The sequence below is a fragment of the Chiloscyllium punctatum genome, chromosome 32, assembly GCF_047496795.1.
Source record: "Chiloscyllium punctatum isolate Juve2018m chromosome 32, sChiPun1.3, whole genome shotgun sequence".
Lineage (NCBI taxonomy): Eukaryota > Metazoa > Chordata > Chondrichthyes > Orectolobiformes > Hemiscylliidae > Chiloscyllium > Chiloscyllium punctatum.
This window is the reverse complement of record NC_092770.1, coordinates 65517295-65534584: the sequence shown is the minus strand read 5'-3', so window position 1 is coordinate 65534584 and position 17290 is coordinate 65517295. Positions and strand designations below refer to the sequence as shown.

At 46.9% G+C, this 17290-nt stretch overlaps 1 protein-coding gene across 9 annotated transcripts in view; it reads right to left on the bottom strand.

Annotated features, from left to right (window-relative positions):
• The window catches only part of cntn1b (contactin 1b), a 750295-nt gene that overhangs the window by 167263 nt on the left and 565742 nt on the right, over positions 1-17290 (bottom strand). For all 9 annotated transcript variants that reach the window (XM_072552560.1, XM_072552558.1, XM_072552559.1 and 6 more), the window contains one exon: positions 1635-1705. In XM_072552560.1, coding sequence (XP_072408661.1) covers positions 1635-1705 — 71 coding nt within the window. The remainder of the gene's footprint in view (positions 1-1634; positions 1706-17290) is intronic.

The window sequence follows — 17290 nt, the reverse complement described above, 5'->3', positions numbered from 1 at the left end:
GGCTTTCTGATGGAAACCTAAATTGATGCCACTGAGCTACATTGTAATGCTACCTCACTTTGTGTGCTAATGCTGCGCCTTTAACAAGGTTATGTTGTCCTTGCTTTTTTTATTCAGAGGGATTATAAAAACAGAGGTTCCAATATGTCTGGGTTTATCTATCTACTTGAAGAAGCTTTGTGGGCGGCACAGTGGCACAGTGGTTAGCACTGCTGCCTCACGTCGCCAGGTTCAATTCCCACCTCAGGCGACTGACTGTGTGGAGTTTGCATGTTCTCCCCGTGTCTGCGTGGGTTTCCTCTGGGTGCTCCGGTTTCTTCCCACAGTCCAAAGATGTGCAGGTCAGGTGAATTGGCCATGCTAAATTGCCCGTAGTATTAGGTAAGGGGTAGATGTTGGGGAATGGGTGGGTGGCGGGTCGGTGTGGACTTGTTGGGCCGAAGGGCCTGTTTCCACACTGTAAGTAATCTAATCTAATCTAAAAAAAAAGCTTTTAAGTGTTTTCTTAAAACACGGAGTGGCCAGTTCTCCCAGTTCGGAGTTTGGTTTGGTTTGGTTTTAGCAAGCTGTTTCTGTTTGTTGCTGCTATTGCAGTTTTAGCTGGGAATCCAGAGAAGCTGCTGGACCCAAAGAAACAGACCCATGCTGATCCCCTCTCTCTCTCTCTCTCTCTGACATCTCTCCTGTAAGAAACTGTGTTTAATTTTACCTTTTTACCAAGGTGTGTATTATGGGATGTTGCAGTATTTGGAACAACATCATTAAGTTACAACAGAATTGATTGAGCTTTCAAACAGTTACTTTATTCCAAATTTGGTTTTATTTTGTTTGTATGTAAGTAAATTGTTTTGTTTAAACCTGAGCAGTTTGGCCAGCTGCATCATTCCTGGAGTATCCACTCTACATCTGCTTAAAACAGCTCGAAAAGTTGGGGTCTGGGCTACCATCTTGAAATGCTTTGAGTGGGTGTGGGCTGGTCCATAACATTGTGACTTTGACAGAGATCATCACCCCTTATAAATATTTGGAAAACATGAATAAATTATAGGACAGGTAAGTTGTAAAATAAATGTCAAGTGAATGGCTAAATTATAGGTTAACACCTATACTGAAGACATGGATTAGGGCAGCTGTTACACTTTGATTTGCACAGATCATCGTTCAAAGCAGTTGAAGTTTATACTGGTCTCATAATAACTGGAGTGTCTTAGGAAATGCAATTAATTTAAAATGCAAGTTGTATTGTGAAACAAAACCATATAGCAGAGTGAGAAATGCATTTCCAAAAGAACAGGTCAGTGATGGACAGTAAACATACCTTATTTCTCTTGCCAAAGGGGCCAATAACTGAGGATGGTGTTGTTTGTAGAGGAGTCAGAGATGTCATGTTCTACACTTGATGTGTTGTAACCTACAGGGCTATGGCCCCAAGAGCTGGAGTGTGGGATTAAGCTGGATAATCCTTAATTGTCTGGCACAGGTATGATCAGGCCAAATGGCTGCCTCCTTGCCTTGCATTCAGAGCCGGCTAATCTCTTTCTAGGCCACTCGCAATTGACTGAAGAAGATCCAAAGCGCGTAAAACTCTTGAAGAAAAGGAGGGATATTGCTCTGCTCTCTTTATCAGAACCTACCGTCCACGTCACTGTCAGTTCCCGGTGGTTCCCGCCACCTCCTCCAACATCAGATGGAGCCACGGTCGGAGCTGTGGGAAGAACAACAAGTGAGTTTTAGTGACACTGCACTCGAGGTGTGGGGGACAGCATTAAAAAGGAGACACTCACCTTTTCTTGCAACGCCAACAGGCACGAGGCAGATATAATTACAATAACAGCGACTTCTGTTAGCTGCCAGAGTCTAACACATTACCAAGACTAACACGTCACTATTACTCTGGGACAGCTGCCAGTTCTCAAAGAACACCACTGAAGCGCGGTTGTCAGCAAATTCTTTGCTACTATATCGGAGATAATTCTCCTTAACTATTCCCCACTTAATAAGGCACAGGCCAAAACAATCATATCTACAGCCTCAAACCAGTAAAGAGTGTTGAGAAACAATCCAATCCCCTTTTACAGATAGCTCCGAGGAACACAAATCTCCTTTCCCTTACTGTTCTTAAAATAATGGGTATGAACACTCGCCATCTCCTTTTTCTCTCCTGAACTAGTATTGATCCAGTTGTCTTTTAAAGATGTCAACTAACGCACAATCAACTTCCTGCCCGAGAGACTGTTTGAACTTGCAGAGAGAAAGGTTTTATTTTCATATCTCCACCTTACTTGGGTCCTGCGTATTTCCTCTCATGCTTCACCCATTGTCTAAGTAAATGAGTTGCCTTCAGTGCCATACCTTAACGTTCCAGATTAACACGGAGATTTTATCCAGTGCATAAATCACGCAAAATACTGGCTGACGAATAAGGCCAAATGCATTAAAAATATAGATATCCAACATTCTTAGAGAGGCTTCAAGGTTGTTCAATAAAAGTAGGCCTTTCAGGAAAACCTGATCGTTATCAGCAGAAGTTAACTGCCAATTAGATTTAAACCCAATAAATGTAGGGATAGGTAATGAATGCTGGTCAGCCAGCAACTCCCATGTCCCATAAGAGAATAAAAATAGACTCAGAAATGTTAATGTTGACACCTCGCAAAGCTGATGTCACTTGTGGAGCCAGTTTCCTGATCAGTGTTGTTGATTTTGGTGTGTTCCATCTCAGAGCCACTGCATCAATTTATATATCAGGGATCTACACATGACATTATCAAGGTGGTAAAAACAATGACTGCAGATGCTGGAAATCAGATTCTGGATTAGTGGTGCTGGAAGAGCACAGCAGTTCAGGCAGCATCCGAGAAACCGTAAAATCGACGTTTCGGGCAAAAGCCCTTCATCAGGAATAAAGGCAGAGAGCCTGAAGCGTGGAGAGATAAGCTCGAGGAGGATGGGGGTGGGGAGAAAGTAGCATAGAGTACAATGGGTGAGTGGGGGAGGGGATGAAGGGGATAGGTCAGGGAGGAGGGTGGAGTGGATAGGTGGAAAGGAAGATAGGCAGGTAGGACAAGTCATGGGGACAGTGCTGAGCTGGAAGTTTGGAACTAGGGTGAGGTGGGGGAAGGGGAAATGAGGAAACTGTTGAAGTCCACATTGATAGCATGGGGTTGAAGTGTTCCGAGGCGGAAGATGAGGCGTTCTTCCTCCAGGCGTCTGGTGGTGAGGGAGCGGCGGTGAAGGAGGCCCAGGACCTCCATGTTCTCGGCAGAGTGGGAGGGGGAGTTGAAATGTTGGGCCACAGGGTGGTGTGGTTGATTGATGCGGGTGTCCCGGAGATGTTCCCTAAAGCGCTCTGCTAGGTGGCGTCCATGCTCCCCAATGTACAGGAGACTGCATCGGGAGCAACAGATACAATAAATGTGCAGGTAAAACTTTGATGGATGTGGAAGGCTCCTTTAGGGCCTTGGAGGGAGGAGGTGTGGGCACAGGTTTTACAGTTCCTGCGGTGGCAGGGGAAGGTGCCAGGATTGGAGGGTGGGTCGTAGGGGGGCGTGGACCTGACCAGGTAGTCATGGAGGGAACAGTTTTTGCGGAAGGCTGAAAGGGGTGGGGAGGGAAATATATCCCTGGTGGTGGGGTCTTTTTGGAAGTGGCGGAAATGTCGGCGGATGATTTAGTTTATGCGAAGGTTGTTAGGGGGGAAGGTGAGCACCGGGGCATTCTGTCCTTGTTATGGTTGGAGGGGTGGGGTCTGAGGGCAGAGGTGCGGGATGTGGACGAGATGTGTTGGAGGGCATCTTTAACCACGTGGGAAGGGAAATTGCGGTCTCTAAAGAAGGAGGCCATCTGGTGTGTTCTATGGTGGAACTGGTCCTCCTGGGAGCAGATCCGGCGGAGACGGAGGAATTGGGAATACGGGATGGCATTTTTGCAAGAGGTAGGGTGGGAAGAGGTGTAATCCAGGCAGCTGTGGGAGTCGGTTGGTTTGTAAAAAATGTCAGTGTCAAGTCGTTCGTCATTAATGGAGACGGAGAGGTCCAGGAAGGGGAGGGAGGTGTCAGAGATGGTCCAGGTAAATTTAAGGTCAGGGTGGAATGTGTTGGTGAAGTTGATGAATTGCTCAACCTCCTCGCGGGAGCACGAGGTGGCGCCAATGCAGTCATCAATGTAGCGGAGGAAGAGGTGGGGAGTGGTGCCGGTGTAATTACGGAAGATGAACTGCTCTACGTAGCCAACAAAGAGACAGGCATAGCTGGGGCCCATACGTGTGCCCATGGCTACCCCTTTGGTCTGGAGGAAGTGGGAGGATTCAAATGAGAAATTGTTAAGGGTGAGGACCAGTTCGGCCAAACGAATGAGAGTGTCAGTGGAAGGGTACTGTTGGGGACGTCAGGAGAGGAAAAAATGGAGGGCTTGGAGCCCCTGGTCATGGCGGATGGAGGTGTAGAGGGATTGGATATCCATGGTGAAGTTGAGGCATTGGGGGCCGGGGAAACGGAAGTCTTGGAGGAGGTGGAGGGTGTGGGGTGTCTTGAACGTATGTGGGGAGTTCCTGGACTAGGGGTGATAGGACAGTGTCGAGGTAGGTAGAGATGAGTTCAGTGGGGTAGGAGCATGCTGAGACAATGGATCGGCCAGGGTGGTCAGGCTTGTGGATCTTGGGAAGGAGGTAGAACCGGGCAGTGTGGGGTTCCCGGACTATGAAGCTGTGGGTGGGAGATCTCCTGAGGTGATGAGGTTCTGTATGGTCTGGGAGATGATGGTTTGGTGATGGGGGGTGGGGTCATGGTCGAGGGAGCAGTAGGAAGAGGTGTCTTCGAGTTGCCGTTTGGCTTCAGCGGTGTAGAGGTCAGTGCGCCAGACTACCACTGCGCCCCCTTTATCTGCTGGCTTGATGGTGAGGTTGGGATTGGAGCAGAGGGATTGGAGGGCTGCGCATTGTGAGGGTGAGAGGTTGGAGTGGGGGGGGGGGACGACAGGTTGAGGCGGTTAATGTCCCGGCGGCAATTGGAAATGAAGAGGTCGAGGGCAGGTAATAGGCCAGTGCAGGGTGTCCAGGTGGATGCAGTGTGTTGGAGGTGGGCGAAGGGGTCCTTGGAATGTGGGCTGGGGTCCTGATTGTGAAAGTAAGCTCGGAGGCGGAGGCGGCGAAAGAAGTGTTCGACGTCACGGCGTGTATTAAATTCGTGGACAGAGGCGGATGAAGGTGAGTCCTTTGCTGAGGACTGATCGTTTGTCTTCAGTGAGGGGGAGGTCTGGAGGGATGGCGAAAACTTGGCAGGGCCGGGAGCTGGGATCTGGTGTGGGTGTGGAGCTGGGAGTGGGGGTGGAACCTGTAACTGAAGTGGGTGTGATGGTGGGGGGAATGGGTGTGGAGTCATGAGCAGGGGTAGCGTTCCCCTCAGGGTTCTGGGGGGTGGGGATAGTGACAGTGGGATCTATAGGGGGGGGATTGTCAGCAGAATGCAGGTGAGTGGCATTGGTGGGGACGGAAGTGGTGGCAGACATGACAGTAGGGGTGGCAGAAGTCACTGAGCGTGTGACATCAGCGATGATGTGAGGGGCGGAAGTGATGTCACGTGTGATGCATGAGGACATCATCAATCAGCGTGGGGGTGGAAGCTGAACCAGCCGCATGGTTAATGGCGTCCAAGTAGTTCCAGAGGCTGGGGGGAATCTTCTGGAATATTTGAGGAGCGCTGGTTATGGAGGTGGGTAGATAAAAGTTTGTTGCACTTACAGTTTTTGATGTTTGAGCACTGCCCGGTTCTACCTCCTTCCCAAGATCCACAAGCCTGACCACCCTGGCCGATCCATTGTCTCAGCATGCTCCTGCCCCACTGAACTCATCTCTACCTACTTCGACACTGTCCTATCCCCCCTTGTTCAGGAACTCCCCACATACGTTCGAGACACCACCCACGCACTCCACCCCCTCCAAGACTTCTGTTTCCCCGGCCCCCAATGCCTCATCTTCACCATAGATATCCAATCCCTCTACACCTCCATCCTCCATGACCAGGGGCTCCAAGCCCTCCGTTTTTTCCTCTCCCAACGTCCCCAACAGTACCCTTCAACCGATACTCTCATTCGTTTGGCCGAACTGGTCCTCACCCTTAACAATTTCTCCTTTGAATCCTCCCACTTCCTCCAGACCAAAGGGGTAGCCAAGGGCACACGTATGGGCCCCAGCTATGCCTGTCTCTTCGTTGGCTACGTAGAACAGTCGATCTTCCGTAATTACACCGGCAGCACTCCCCACCTCTTCCTCCGCTACATTGATGACTGCATTGGCGCCACCTCGTGCTCCCGCGAGGAGGTTGAGCAATTCATCAACTTCACCAACACATTCCACCCTGACCTTAAATTTACCTGGACCATCTCTGACAGCTCCCTCCCCTTCCTGGACCTCTCCATCTCCATTAATGACGACCGACTTGACACTGACATTTTTTACAAACCCACTGACTCCCATAGCTACCTGGATTACACCTCTTCCCACCCTACCTCTTGCAAAAATGCCATCCCGTATTCCCAATTTCTCCGCCTCCGCCGTATCTGCTCCCAGGAGGACCAGTTCCACCACAGAATACACCAGATGGCCTCCTTCTTTAGAGACCGCAATTTCCCTTCCCACATGGTTAAAGATGCCCTCCAATGCATCTTGTCCACATCCCGCACCTCTGCCCTCAGACCCCACCCCTCCAACCATAACAAGAACAGAATGCCCCTGGTGCTCACCTTCCACCCTACCAACCTTCGCATAAACCAAATCATCCGCCGACATTTCTGCCACCTCCAAAAAGACCCCACCACCAGGGATATATTTCCCTCCCCACCCCTTTCCGCCTTCCGCAAAGACTGTTCCCTCCGTGACTACCTGGTCAGGTCCACGCCCCCCTACAACCCACCCTCCAATCCTGGCACCTTCCCCTGCCACCGCAGGAACTGCAAAACCTGTGCCCACACCTCCTCCCTTACCTCCATCCAAGGCCCTAAGGAGCCTTCCACATCCATCAAAGTTTTACCTGCACATCCACTAATATCATTTGTTGTATCTGTTGCTCCCGATGCGGTCTCCTGTACATTGGGGAAATTGGTCACCTCCTAGCAGAGTGCTTTAGGGAACATCTCCGGGACACCCGCACCAATCAACCACACCGCCCCATGGCCCAACATTTCAACTCCCCCTCCCACTCTGCCGAGAACATGGAGGTCCTGGGCCTCCTTCACCGCCGCTCCCTCACCACCAGACGCCTGGAGGAAGAATGCCTCATCTTCCGCCTCGGAACACTTCAACCCCACGCTATCAATGTGGACTTCAACAGTTTCCTCATTTCCCCTTCCCCCACCTCACCCTAGTTCCAAACTTCCAGCTCAGCACTGTCCCCATGACTTGTCCTACCTGCCTATCTTCCTTTCCACCTATCCACTCCACCCTCTCCTCCTTGACCTATCACCTTCATCCCCTCCCCCACTCACCTATTGTACTCTATGCTACTTTCTCCCCACCCCCACCCTCCTCGAGCTTATCTCTCCACGCTTCAGGCTCTCTGCCTTTATTCCTGATGAAGGGCTTTTGCCCGAAACATCGATTTTACTGCTCCTCGGATGCTGCCTGAACTGCTGTGCTCTTCCAGCACCACTAATCCAGAACATGACATCATCAGCGTTGCAAAATACGTGACCTGAAGGTACCGAGGTCCCTGACTCCAAATTAACTGGGACAATCAAAGCAACCTTCACAGAGGATAGCATGTGGCTCTTAGTAATTGAATACCTTAATGGTAACCTAGTAGCTTCATAGTTAACTCAGTAAAGAGTAGGAATAAATGAGACTTCTTCCAAATGGCAGGCAGTGACCAGTGGGGGACCACAGGGATCACTGCTTGGACCACACCTGTTCACAATGTATATCAATGATTTAAATAGGGAAATTAAAATTAGTATCTCCAGTTTTATAGATGACACAAAGCTGGTTGAGAGGGTGAGATTTGGAGGGGACACAGAGATGTTTTCGTGTGATTTGGACAAGTTGAATGGGTGGGCAAATGCATGGCAGATGAAGAATAATGTGGATGAATGGGAGGTTATCCACTTTGGCAGCAAAAACGGCAAGGCAGATTATTACCTGAACGGTGATAGATTGGGAAAGGGGGAGGTGCGACAAAACCCAGGTGTCCATTAGTTGCTGAAAGTAAGCAGGCTGTGAAGAAGGGCTGAGATGAGGAGAGATTTCTTCATCCAGAGAGTGGTGAGCCTGCGTAATTCTCTGAGTTGGAAAGCAGTTGAGAGCAAAACGTTGAATGTTTTCAAGAAGGATTGAGAGAGAGATCTTAGGTTTAAAGGGATCAAAGAGTATGGGGAGAGAGAGCAGAAACAGAATGTGGAGTTGGATGACCAGCCCGCTGGATGGCAGAGGGGCTGAATGGCCTATGTCTGCTCTTACTTTCTACATTTCTATGAGGTATTAGTGAGCTTTATTAAACATGGAAATGGGTAACCCATTTCCCAGTTTCTTAAACTATCAGGGATAACATATACGTTATTACACAAGGTAAAGACAGCCTGCTGGAGGCAAAATGCATATTAGTTCTGACCCCCTTTCTTATCTACACTCATAGGACTGAATTCTCTTAGTGTCTGAACGACATGAGCAATGATGGGAAAACTGGGAGAATATGGAAAACTCAGATTTTCATTGTTGAGAAAAAAAAAGTCTGATTTCCATCTGAAGGTTCCAATGGCTAGCTCAGAATGTTGCGCGCGAGTGGAAAGGGGCCTGTTTGCATCCATTAACATCTCACTATTACCAATCTCACTTCATCCATTCGCTTGAAAGTCAGAATGGCAGTCCAGTGTCAATGACTCGCTGATATCTTACGCAGGTCGGTGTTCCACCTCAGGGTACACTCCGTGAGCAGCGACTTCCTGCACCCTCTGTCCACAGACATCAGCGTTGGCAACGTACCAGCCTCACCACATAATGATGCCCTCTCCTAAACTAACACATAGTACAATTCAATACTTTACAACCCTACCTCTGGGGCTCTGTGACACCTCCCATTTCAACGCTACGACCAAGTTGCTTTGTGTGTGAATGCAGACACCAATATCATGCACTCAAACAGTGTTGTTCTGAGGGTTCTTGGCTAGCTTTCTTTGCGCTCATTCTTTTTTTGCACTGACTTAGGCACTCACAGCATCTCTGCCTTCCCTTGCTTATTGGGGCTGACAGTAAGTGAGGCAACTTCATGCAGCATACACCAGCTATACACACGGCAAATAGACTTAACATGTTCCAAACAGATGTCTAAGTCTGAAAGCCCAAAGCCAGTGGTCCTTAGGCGTCCTTTGGGGGAACTACGATCAGTCAGGGAGCTTGGCTGTCCTCTGTTAGGAAAGCTGATGAGGTGCCCCATGTGAACGAATGGGAACTGCAGAGGGTAGGCACGGTTTGGAGTCAGGTGCCACAGGCAATAACCTAGGTGGGAGGTGGGTGCAGTGGCAGAGTCAGAGTGGGTGTGAGGGTCAACAGGGACGTGGTGGGTCTTACCTTTGCAAAAGATCAAGAACCTCCATGGGCTCCACTGGAACACAGACACTGCACTGCCCTGGGGGTGGTTAATTCTGAGCAGGCTGCCAGTCTCTGGTGCCATCCTTTTCTCTGGTGGTCCTGCAGAAAGAGGATGTTGAGTTGTTCCACACCCACCCGTAGGGCCTCCACAATCCGAATGTGACACAAATGTCTCGGTTGTGTCTTACAGAATCGCACAGCAACATACTTTAGGTCATTTCCTGGCCTGTGCTGTTTGAACTGGTGCACAGCTGGGGTCTTGGACATGGTGCCTGCAGGGTGAACTCACTAAGGTCCCGCCACGGGCAAGTTCCAAGCAACCAAAACACAAATTGCTGGAGAAACTCAGCAGGTCCGGCAGCATATGTGGAGACAAAGCAGAGGGAAGGCTTCGGGCTCAGAGGTACGCAGCACAGAGTCGCAGGAGAAAAATCCAACAGAAGCTCTCCGTGACACTCCCTGGATCTTAGATGCAGCCAAAACATAGAAAGCATCATTCCACAGCGTACTACAAACACCTGGAATACCTCCAAAAGATATTCACTTAGTCAATGAAATTTCTTCCAACCTTTGAGTATGGAATGAGCTGCCAGAAGAAGTGGTGGAGGCTAGTACAATTACAACATTTAAAAGGCATCTGGATGGGTATGCAAATAGGAAGGGTTTAGAAGGATATGGGCCAAATGCTGGCAAATGGGAATAGTCTCAGTTTCAGGGAGCATCATGGAGAGTTTCTCTCAGAGAACTCCTGGCGGCTTTTTCTCCCCTCATTCATTATGCATCCCGCCCCTCCATGTGCCACTCATGCACAGTCTTGCTCTGAGTCTGAAGCCTTAACTCTGCTTTCTCTCCACGGATGCGGCCAGACCTGCTGAGTTTCTCCAGCAATTTCTGTTTTGGACGAGATTCGTTTTGGATATCTGCTTGGCATGGACGTGTTGGACCGAAAGGTCTGTTTCCCTGTTGTACAGCTCTATTATTCTATGCAGCCTGTCCACAGTCTACATATCTGTTTAGATTTAGATTTAGATTTAAGATTACTTACAGTGTGGAAACAGGCCCTTCGGCCCACACCGACCCTCCGAAGAGCAACCCACCCAGACCCACTCCCCTACATTTACCCCTTCACCTAACACTACGGGCAATTTAGCGTGGCCAATTCACCTAACCTGCACATTTTTGGATTGTGGGAAGAAACCGGAGCACCCAGAGGAAACTCGGACAGACACTGGGAGAATGTGCAAACTCCACACAGACATTTCCCTGAGGTGGGAATTGAACCCAGGTCTCTGGCACTGTGAGGGAGCAGTGCTAACCACTGTGCCACCGTGCTGCCCTCTCTGGTCTGATACTTCACCAGCATGAAAGGTGCAAACACCTCCTAACAATATGGCAGTACTGAGCAAGGGAAGATGCAAATATTCAATACAATAGACAATAGGTGCAGGAGTAGGCCATTCTGCCCACCATTCATTATGATCATGGCTGATCATCCTCAATCAGTAGCCTGTTCCTGCCTTATCCCCATAACCCTTGATTTCACTATCCTTAAGAGCTCTATCCAACTCTCTCTTGAAATTATCCAGAGACTTGGCCTCCACAGCCTTCTGGGGCAGAGCATTCCATACACCCACCACTCTCTGGGTGAAGATGTTTCTCCTCAACTCTGTTCTAAGTGGCCTACCCCTTATTTTTAAACTGTGTCCTCACCTGGGACTCACCCATCAGTGGAAACATGCTTCCTGCCTCCAGAGTGTCCAATCCTTTAATAATCTTATATGTCTCAATCAGATCCCCTTTCAGCCTTCTAAACTCAAGGGTATACAAGCCCAGTCGCTCCAATCTTTCAGCGTAAGATAGTCCTGCCATTCTGGGAATTGACCTTGTGAACCTACACTGCACTCCCTCAATAGCCAGAATGTCTTTCCTCAAATTTGGAGACCAGAACTGCACACAATATTCAAGGTGCGGTCTCACCAGGGCCCGTACAGCTGCAGAAGGACCTCTTTGCTTCTATACTCAATTCCTCTTGTTACGAAGGCCAGCATGCTATTAGCTTTCTTCACTACCTGCTGTACCTGCATGTTTGCCTTCATTGACTGGTATACAAGAACACCTAGATCTCGTTGTACTGCCCCTTTCCCTAACTTGACTCCATTTAGGTAGTAATCTGCCTTCCTGTTCTTGCCACCAAAGTGGATAACCACATAATTATCCACATTAAACTGCATCTGCCATGCATCCATCCACTCACCTAGCCTGCTCAGGCCACCCTGTATTCTCCTAACATCCTCCTCACATTTCACCGTCACCCAGCTTTGTGTCATCAGCAAATTTGTTAATATTACTTTTAATACCTTCATTAATATCATTAATGTACATTGTAAAATGCTGCGGTCCCAGCACTGATCCCTGCGCTACCCCACTGGTCATCGCCTGCCATTCTGAAAGGGAGCCGTTTATCACTACTCTTTGTTTCCTGTCAGACTACCAATTTTCAATCCATGTCAGTATTTTGTCCCTAATACCATGCGCCCTAATTTTGCTCACTAACCTCCTATGTGGGACTTTATCAAAGGCTTTCTGAAAGTCCAGGTATACTATACCCACTGGATCTTTCTTGTCCATCTTCAGAGTTACACCCTCAAAAAATTCCAGAAGAATAGTCAAGCATGATTTCCCCTTCATAAATCCATGCTGAATCTGACCTATCCTGTTACTGCTATCCAGATGTGTCGTAATTTTGTCCTTTATAATTGACTCCAGCATTTTTCCCACCACTGAGATCAGACTAACTGGTCTATAATTCTCTGTTTTCTCTCTCCCTCCTTTCTTAAAAAGTGGGACAACATTAGCCACCCTCCAATCCACAAGAACTGATCCTGAATCAATAGAACATTGGAAAATGATCACCAATGTATCCACGATTTCTAGAGCCACCTCCTTCAGTACCCTGGGATGTAGACCATCAGATCCCAGGGACTTATCAGCCTTCAGACCTAACGGTCTCTCCATGACAATTTTCTGCTTAATATAAATTCCCTTCAGTTCAGGTCCCTCAGCCACTATTACATCTGGGAGATTGCTCGTGTCTTCCCCAGTGAAGATAGATCTAAAGTACCAATTCAAGTCTTCTGCCATTTCTTTACTCCCCGTAATAAATTCACCCGTTTCTGTCTTCAAGGGCCCAATTTTAGTCTTAACCATTTTTTTTCTTTTCACATACCTTTTGGCCAGTTTACCTTTGTACCTTATTTTTTCTTTGCGTATTTCCTTCTTAGTAATCCTCTGTTGTTCCTTAAAAACTTCCCAGTCCTCCGATTTCCCACTCATCTTTGCCATGTTATACTTTTTCCCTTTAGTCTTTATATGGTCCTTAACTTCCCTCGTCAGCCACGGCCACCCCGCCTCCCCTTAGGATCTTTCTTCTTTTTTGGAATGAACTGATCCTGCATCTTCTGCAGCTAAGAGTTTGCTCAATCTCAGCAATTATCTGGAGCTGTCTGACAATCAGCAAAGCAACGTATTCTGCCTGTTGATCAAACAACTGAGGAAACTTTAACAAGGCTGAAAATTTCATAACCCTGAAGGAAGATATAAGGTTAATGCCGACCACTGAAAGTGTACTTCAAATGGATAGCACTTTTCAAACAAAAGCTACGATTTTGTTTCTAGCAGCTCCCCCGGAGGCAAGCAGCAGCTGCTGGAGGTTCAATAAACATCGAGGCAAGAAAATTAAATGAATGTGAATGCTACCACAGTGTGCCATCAACACACCGAAATCCAGAGTCAGTGTGGTTTATACCACACGCTGGGGTCAATGGTGAGACCTGCTGAGTTGCACAGGTTTGCAGACTGTCTGATGTCCTTGGTTTCAATGGAGATAACATGTGAATGTCTCACCTTCACTGTTCCAGCGGGCAGCAATCTATAGCAATGGATAACCTTGCTACAGAGCCCACCCGATTTTCACGATGCCACAATGTGCAGTGTGCACGCAAACTCATCCACCAGACGACAAGCTGTCTGGTGATGATAAACATTTACGTGGGTCACAGGCTGAATTACACAAAAGCCAAACAAAAAAGAATAGGTTTGAGGCAGTTTTTCACATGAAGATTGATCATTACATGCAATGCACCACTAGGCAGAAATAGAGCAGATGTAAACTTTGGATGCATTTTACACATACATGCATGCACCAACTGATAGGTGAAATTTAATGAGTGCTCGTGAATCAATCAATTAAAATAGTTTGTTGATCCTTCCGATTCCTTATTTGCTTGTATTCTTGAGATACTACCAAGCAGTGATGTGGTCTGGTTTGTGAGCCCTGGGTGGGACTAAACGGTCAAAAGTTGCACTTTTGTTGAATAAAAGGAATCTGCTGAAATAAAACGACGAACAATATTTCTCCACGTCTTTCCCTCGTAGCCTTCACAAAGGAGGGGTTCAAGTGGAAATAAAACGAGTCCATCTTCGGCCCCACTTCTGCCTTAGGGATTGTAAACAGCAGTCACTGTGATTCAGAAGGTTTTGCTTTTCAAAGAGAATACAGCACGAAACACATGTGTAGGAGTGTGAGCCTGACGTTCAGCTCCAGTCAGTCAGGCAACAAGAACCCACTGTTTTCAACGGTGTGCAAAGTCGATGAAAAGCAGAAAATGTGACTACATTCCGCTGTCATCAAATCAGCAAATGCGTACATTTCAAATCTTTTATAAACACAGTCTTTAAACAAGGCAAATATTCTGACACCAGTCACTTCAGATTTATGAGGCAAAAAATACACTGCTGCAATTTCCTGTCTGTAAAGGTAATGTGGCCACAATTCAGCTCCGCGTGTCAGAACAGTCTCTATTCTTTTGAAAACTGGCACTGGATTTGATTGCTCACACCAGCACACAATCTTGACCGAGCAGCTTGCTGGAAATGAATAACCTCAACCGAGCATTTTCCAGTCTCCATTCGGGGGATTTGAACCCTTTTCTAAAGAGGTGGAGGAAATGAGAATGGATTTAATACTGGTGCAAGCTGGATGATCATTGAATGAACATCCCTTCAACTGAAGATAAAACAGACAATGTTTCTCCAATTCATTTTCCTAAATCCCCATACCTTTCTCAAGACATCACTCAATTGCATGAGGGGAATCTAAGCATATAATTATACATTAAAGCAACAGGCCATTGTGCCTACAGTGCAAGCTGTCTTTCACAAAGGAAAACACTTTGTCCTTTTGCCCCACTCTTTCTCATACAATTGGTTACCTCACACATCTACCCAATTCTCTTTAGGTTACTCATGACCCCACTTCTAGTGCCACATCAGGTAGTGCCTTCGAAATCCAGACCACTCGTTGTTTATCCTCATGTCCCCTTCTGGTTCCTTTGCCATTTGCCTGATATCTATGCCCTCTGGTTATTGACACATATATACATGCACCAACTGATGGGTGAAACTTAATGAGTGCTCGTGAATCAATCAATTAAAATAGTTTGCTGATCCTTCCGATTCCTTGTTTGCTTGTATTCTTGAGATACTATCAAGCAGCGATGTGGTCTGGTTTATGAGCCCTGGGTGGGACTAAACGGTCAAAAGTTGCACTTTTGTTGAATAAAAGGAATCTGCTGGAATAAAACGACTAACAATATTTCTCCACGTCTTTCCCTCATAGCCATGTTTCTCTTTATTTCTTCTAACCCCTATTCAACATTTCCAGTGAAGTTCCTCTCAAACGTTTTCTGCTCTGAACAGAACAATCTCAGCTTCTCTGGTCTACCCACCTAACTGTATGCCCTCAGCTTTACAGTTATTTTAATACATTCTTCCATACCTTCTCAAAAGCCTTCACCTTCCAATGTAATATATCTAAAGATATACGTAACAATAAACAGAGCTGAAGAATTAATGATTTATCGTCACATACATCTAAAAGCTACAGTGGAAAGTGATTTGTCACCACAATCCGGCACCATTTTGAGTTACAGTGAGGATAAGAAGAGATTACTTAAGTATGAGTTCATCTCCTGTTCAAACTGGGGTCTCAAGCATGGCTTCAGAGTTTCTGCAAGGTCTCTGCGAGATGTTCCCGTTCTCAAGGAGTCCCGCTCTGGGAACAATGATGACGATGCAGATGCCCCAGGAAACTGCTCACAGTCCAGGCTCTGGGCACCACCACAGTCGAGAATTCAGGCTCTGGGCCTACTGCCGCCAGGAGTCCCCATTCCGGGCACCATCACTACCAAGAGCCCAGGATCCTATGAGCAGAGCCTGAATACCACCTACTGTGCTGGCGCCATCTTGATGGCACTGAGTTGGACACAATTTTTTGGTTGGAGCTGACCGAGTGTTTTGGAAAGGTTCATATTACGAAGGTATGGGGAACTGGCTCTCCTCTTTTCAAATCCCTGTCAGTTGGCTTCAATAAATATATTAAATGCTTTTTAGCATGTATCTATCATACTGGGTTTAAAACGTAGCTCTCTAGAAAATTAGAGGAGCTAATTTCCATGGGTTTCTTGAGTAAAAGTGCAAGGGAATTCTGTCACTGACTAAATGCAAATAAAAAGCCTACTACATCAAACACAAAAACTTTTTTGCAGTATAAGTATAAGTATAAAACTTTTTTGTGTAAGAAGGGAGTGGTCTAGAAGGCAGAAATGAGACTATGAAGTTTAAAAGCCCTCAGAGTCTTTGCGATGTTCGATTTTAAACCTGAAGCCATAGCTGACTAATTGATGAGTTGTATCCACAAGAGCAGCAGAATCTGTACATATCCTTGAGGTTTGGAAAATGGCTCCTTTCCAAAATTTCTTTTTCACTGGGCAATGCTTTTTGAGAAGATAAGAATACCAGACAGGGAGACAGTGAGAGAGAGTTTTATCTCTTGTTGTCAAAAGTTCATTCCTCCTTCCCTCTGGTCTTGAAATAAATTTTGGTTTGTATTTTGAAGTCAATCTCCAAAACTCACTAACTGGTAGGTGAACTTTCTATTTCCTATTATGTCAAATAATCATAGAATCATAGAACCCCAACAGTGTGGAGTCCACACCGTCTTTCCGAAGAGCATCCCACCCTACCCTATCATTCTGCATTTCCCAACGCTAACCCACCTATCCTACACATCCCTGGACACTATGGGCATTACAGGACAGCCAGTCCATCAAACCTGCAAATCCTTGAGCTGTGGGAGAAAACCAGAGCACCCAGAGGAAACCCACGCAGACACGGGGAGAATGTGCAAACTCAACAATCTCCAGAGGGTGAAATCCACCCTGGGACCCTGGCACTGTGAGGCAGCAGTGCTAACCACTGAGCCACTGTGCCACCTGACTTACATGTGTGAATTAAATAGGACTTGCAACAGTGACTCAATTGCCTGGTTTTGACATCTTTAGATAAAAATGGTGCTTTCAAATAAACAGAGGAGTGATACTGAGTATATTATTGGACCCACAGACACAGAAGTGCTTTATCCTTAAAAAATGTGGCGAGTGAAATAGTTGATGCAGTAGTTCTAATTTTCCAAAACCTCCTTGACTTGGGTCAGTCTCATTAGATTGGAAGATAGTGAATCGAACTCTGATTTACAAAAAGGGATCAAGACAGAAAGTAGGAAACTACCAGCCTGTTATATTAACATCTGACATAGGGAAGATGCTAGTAGCCATTATGAAAGAAGTTATAGAAGGGCACTTGGATAAGTTCAAGGTT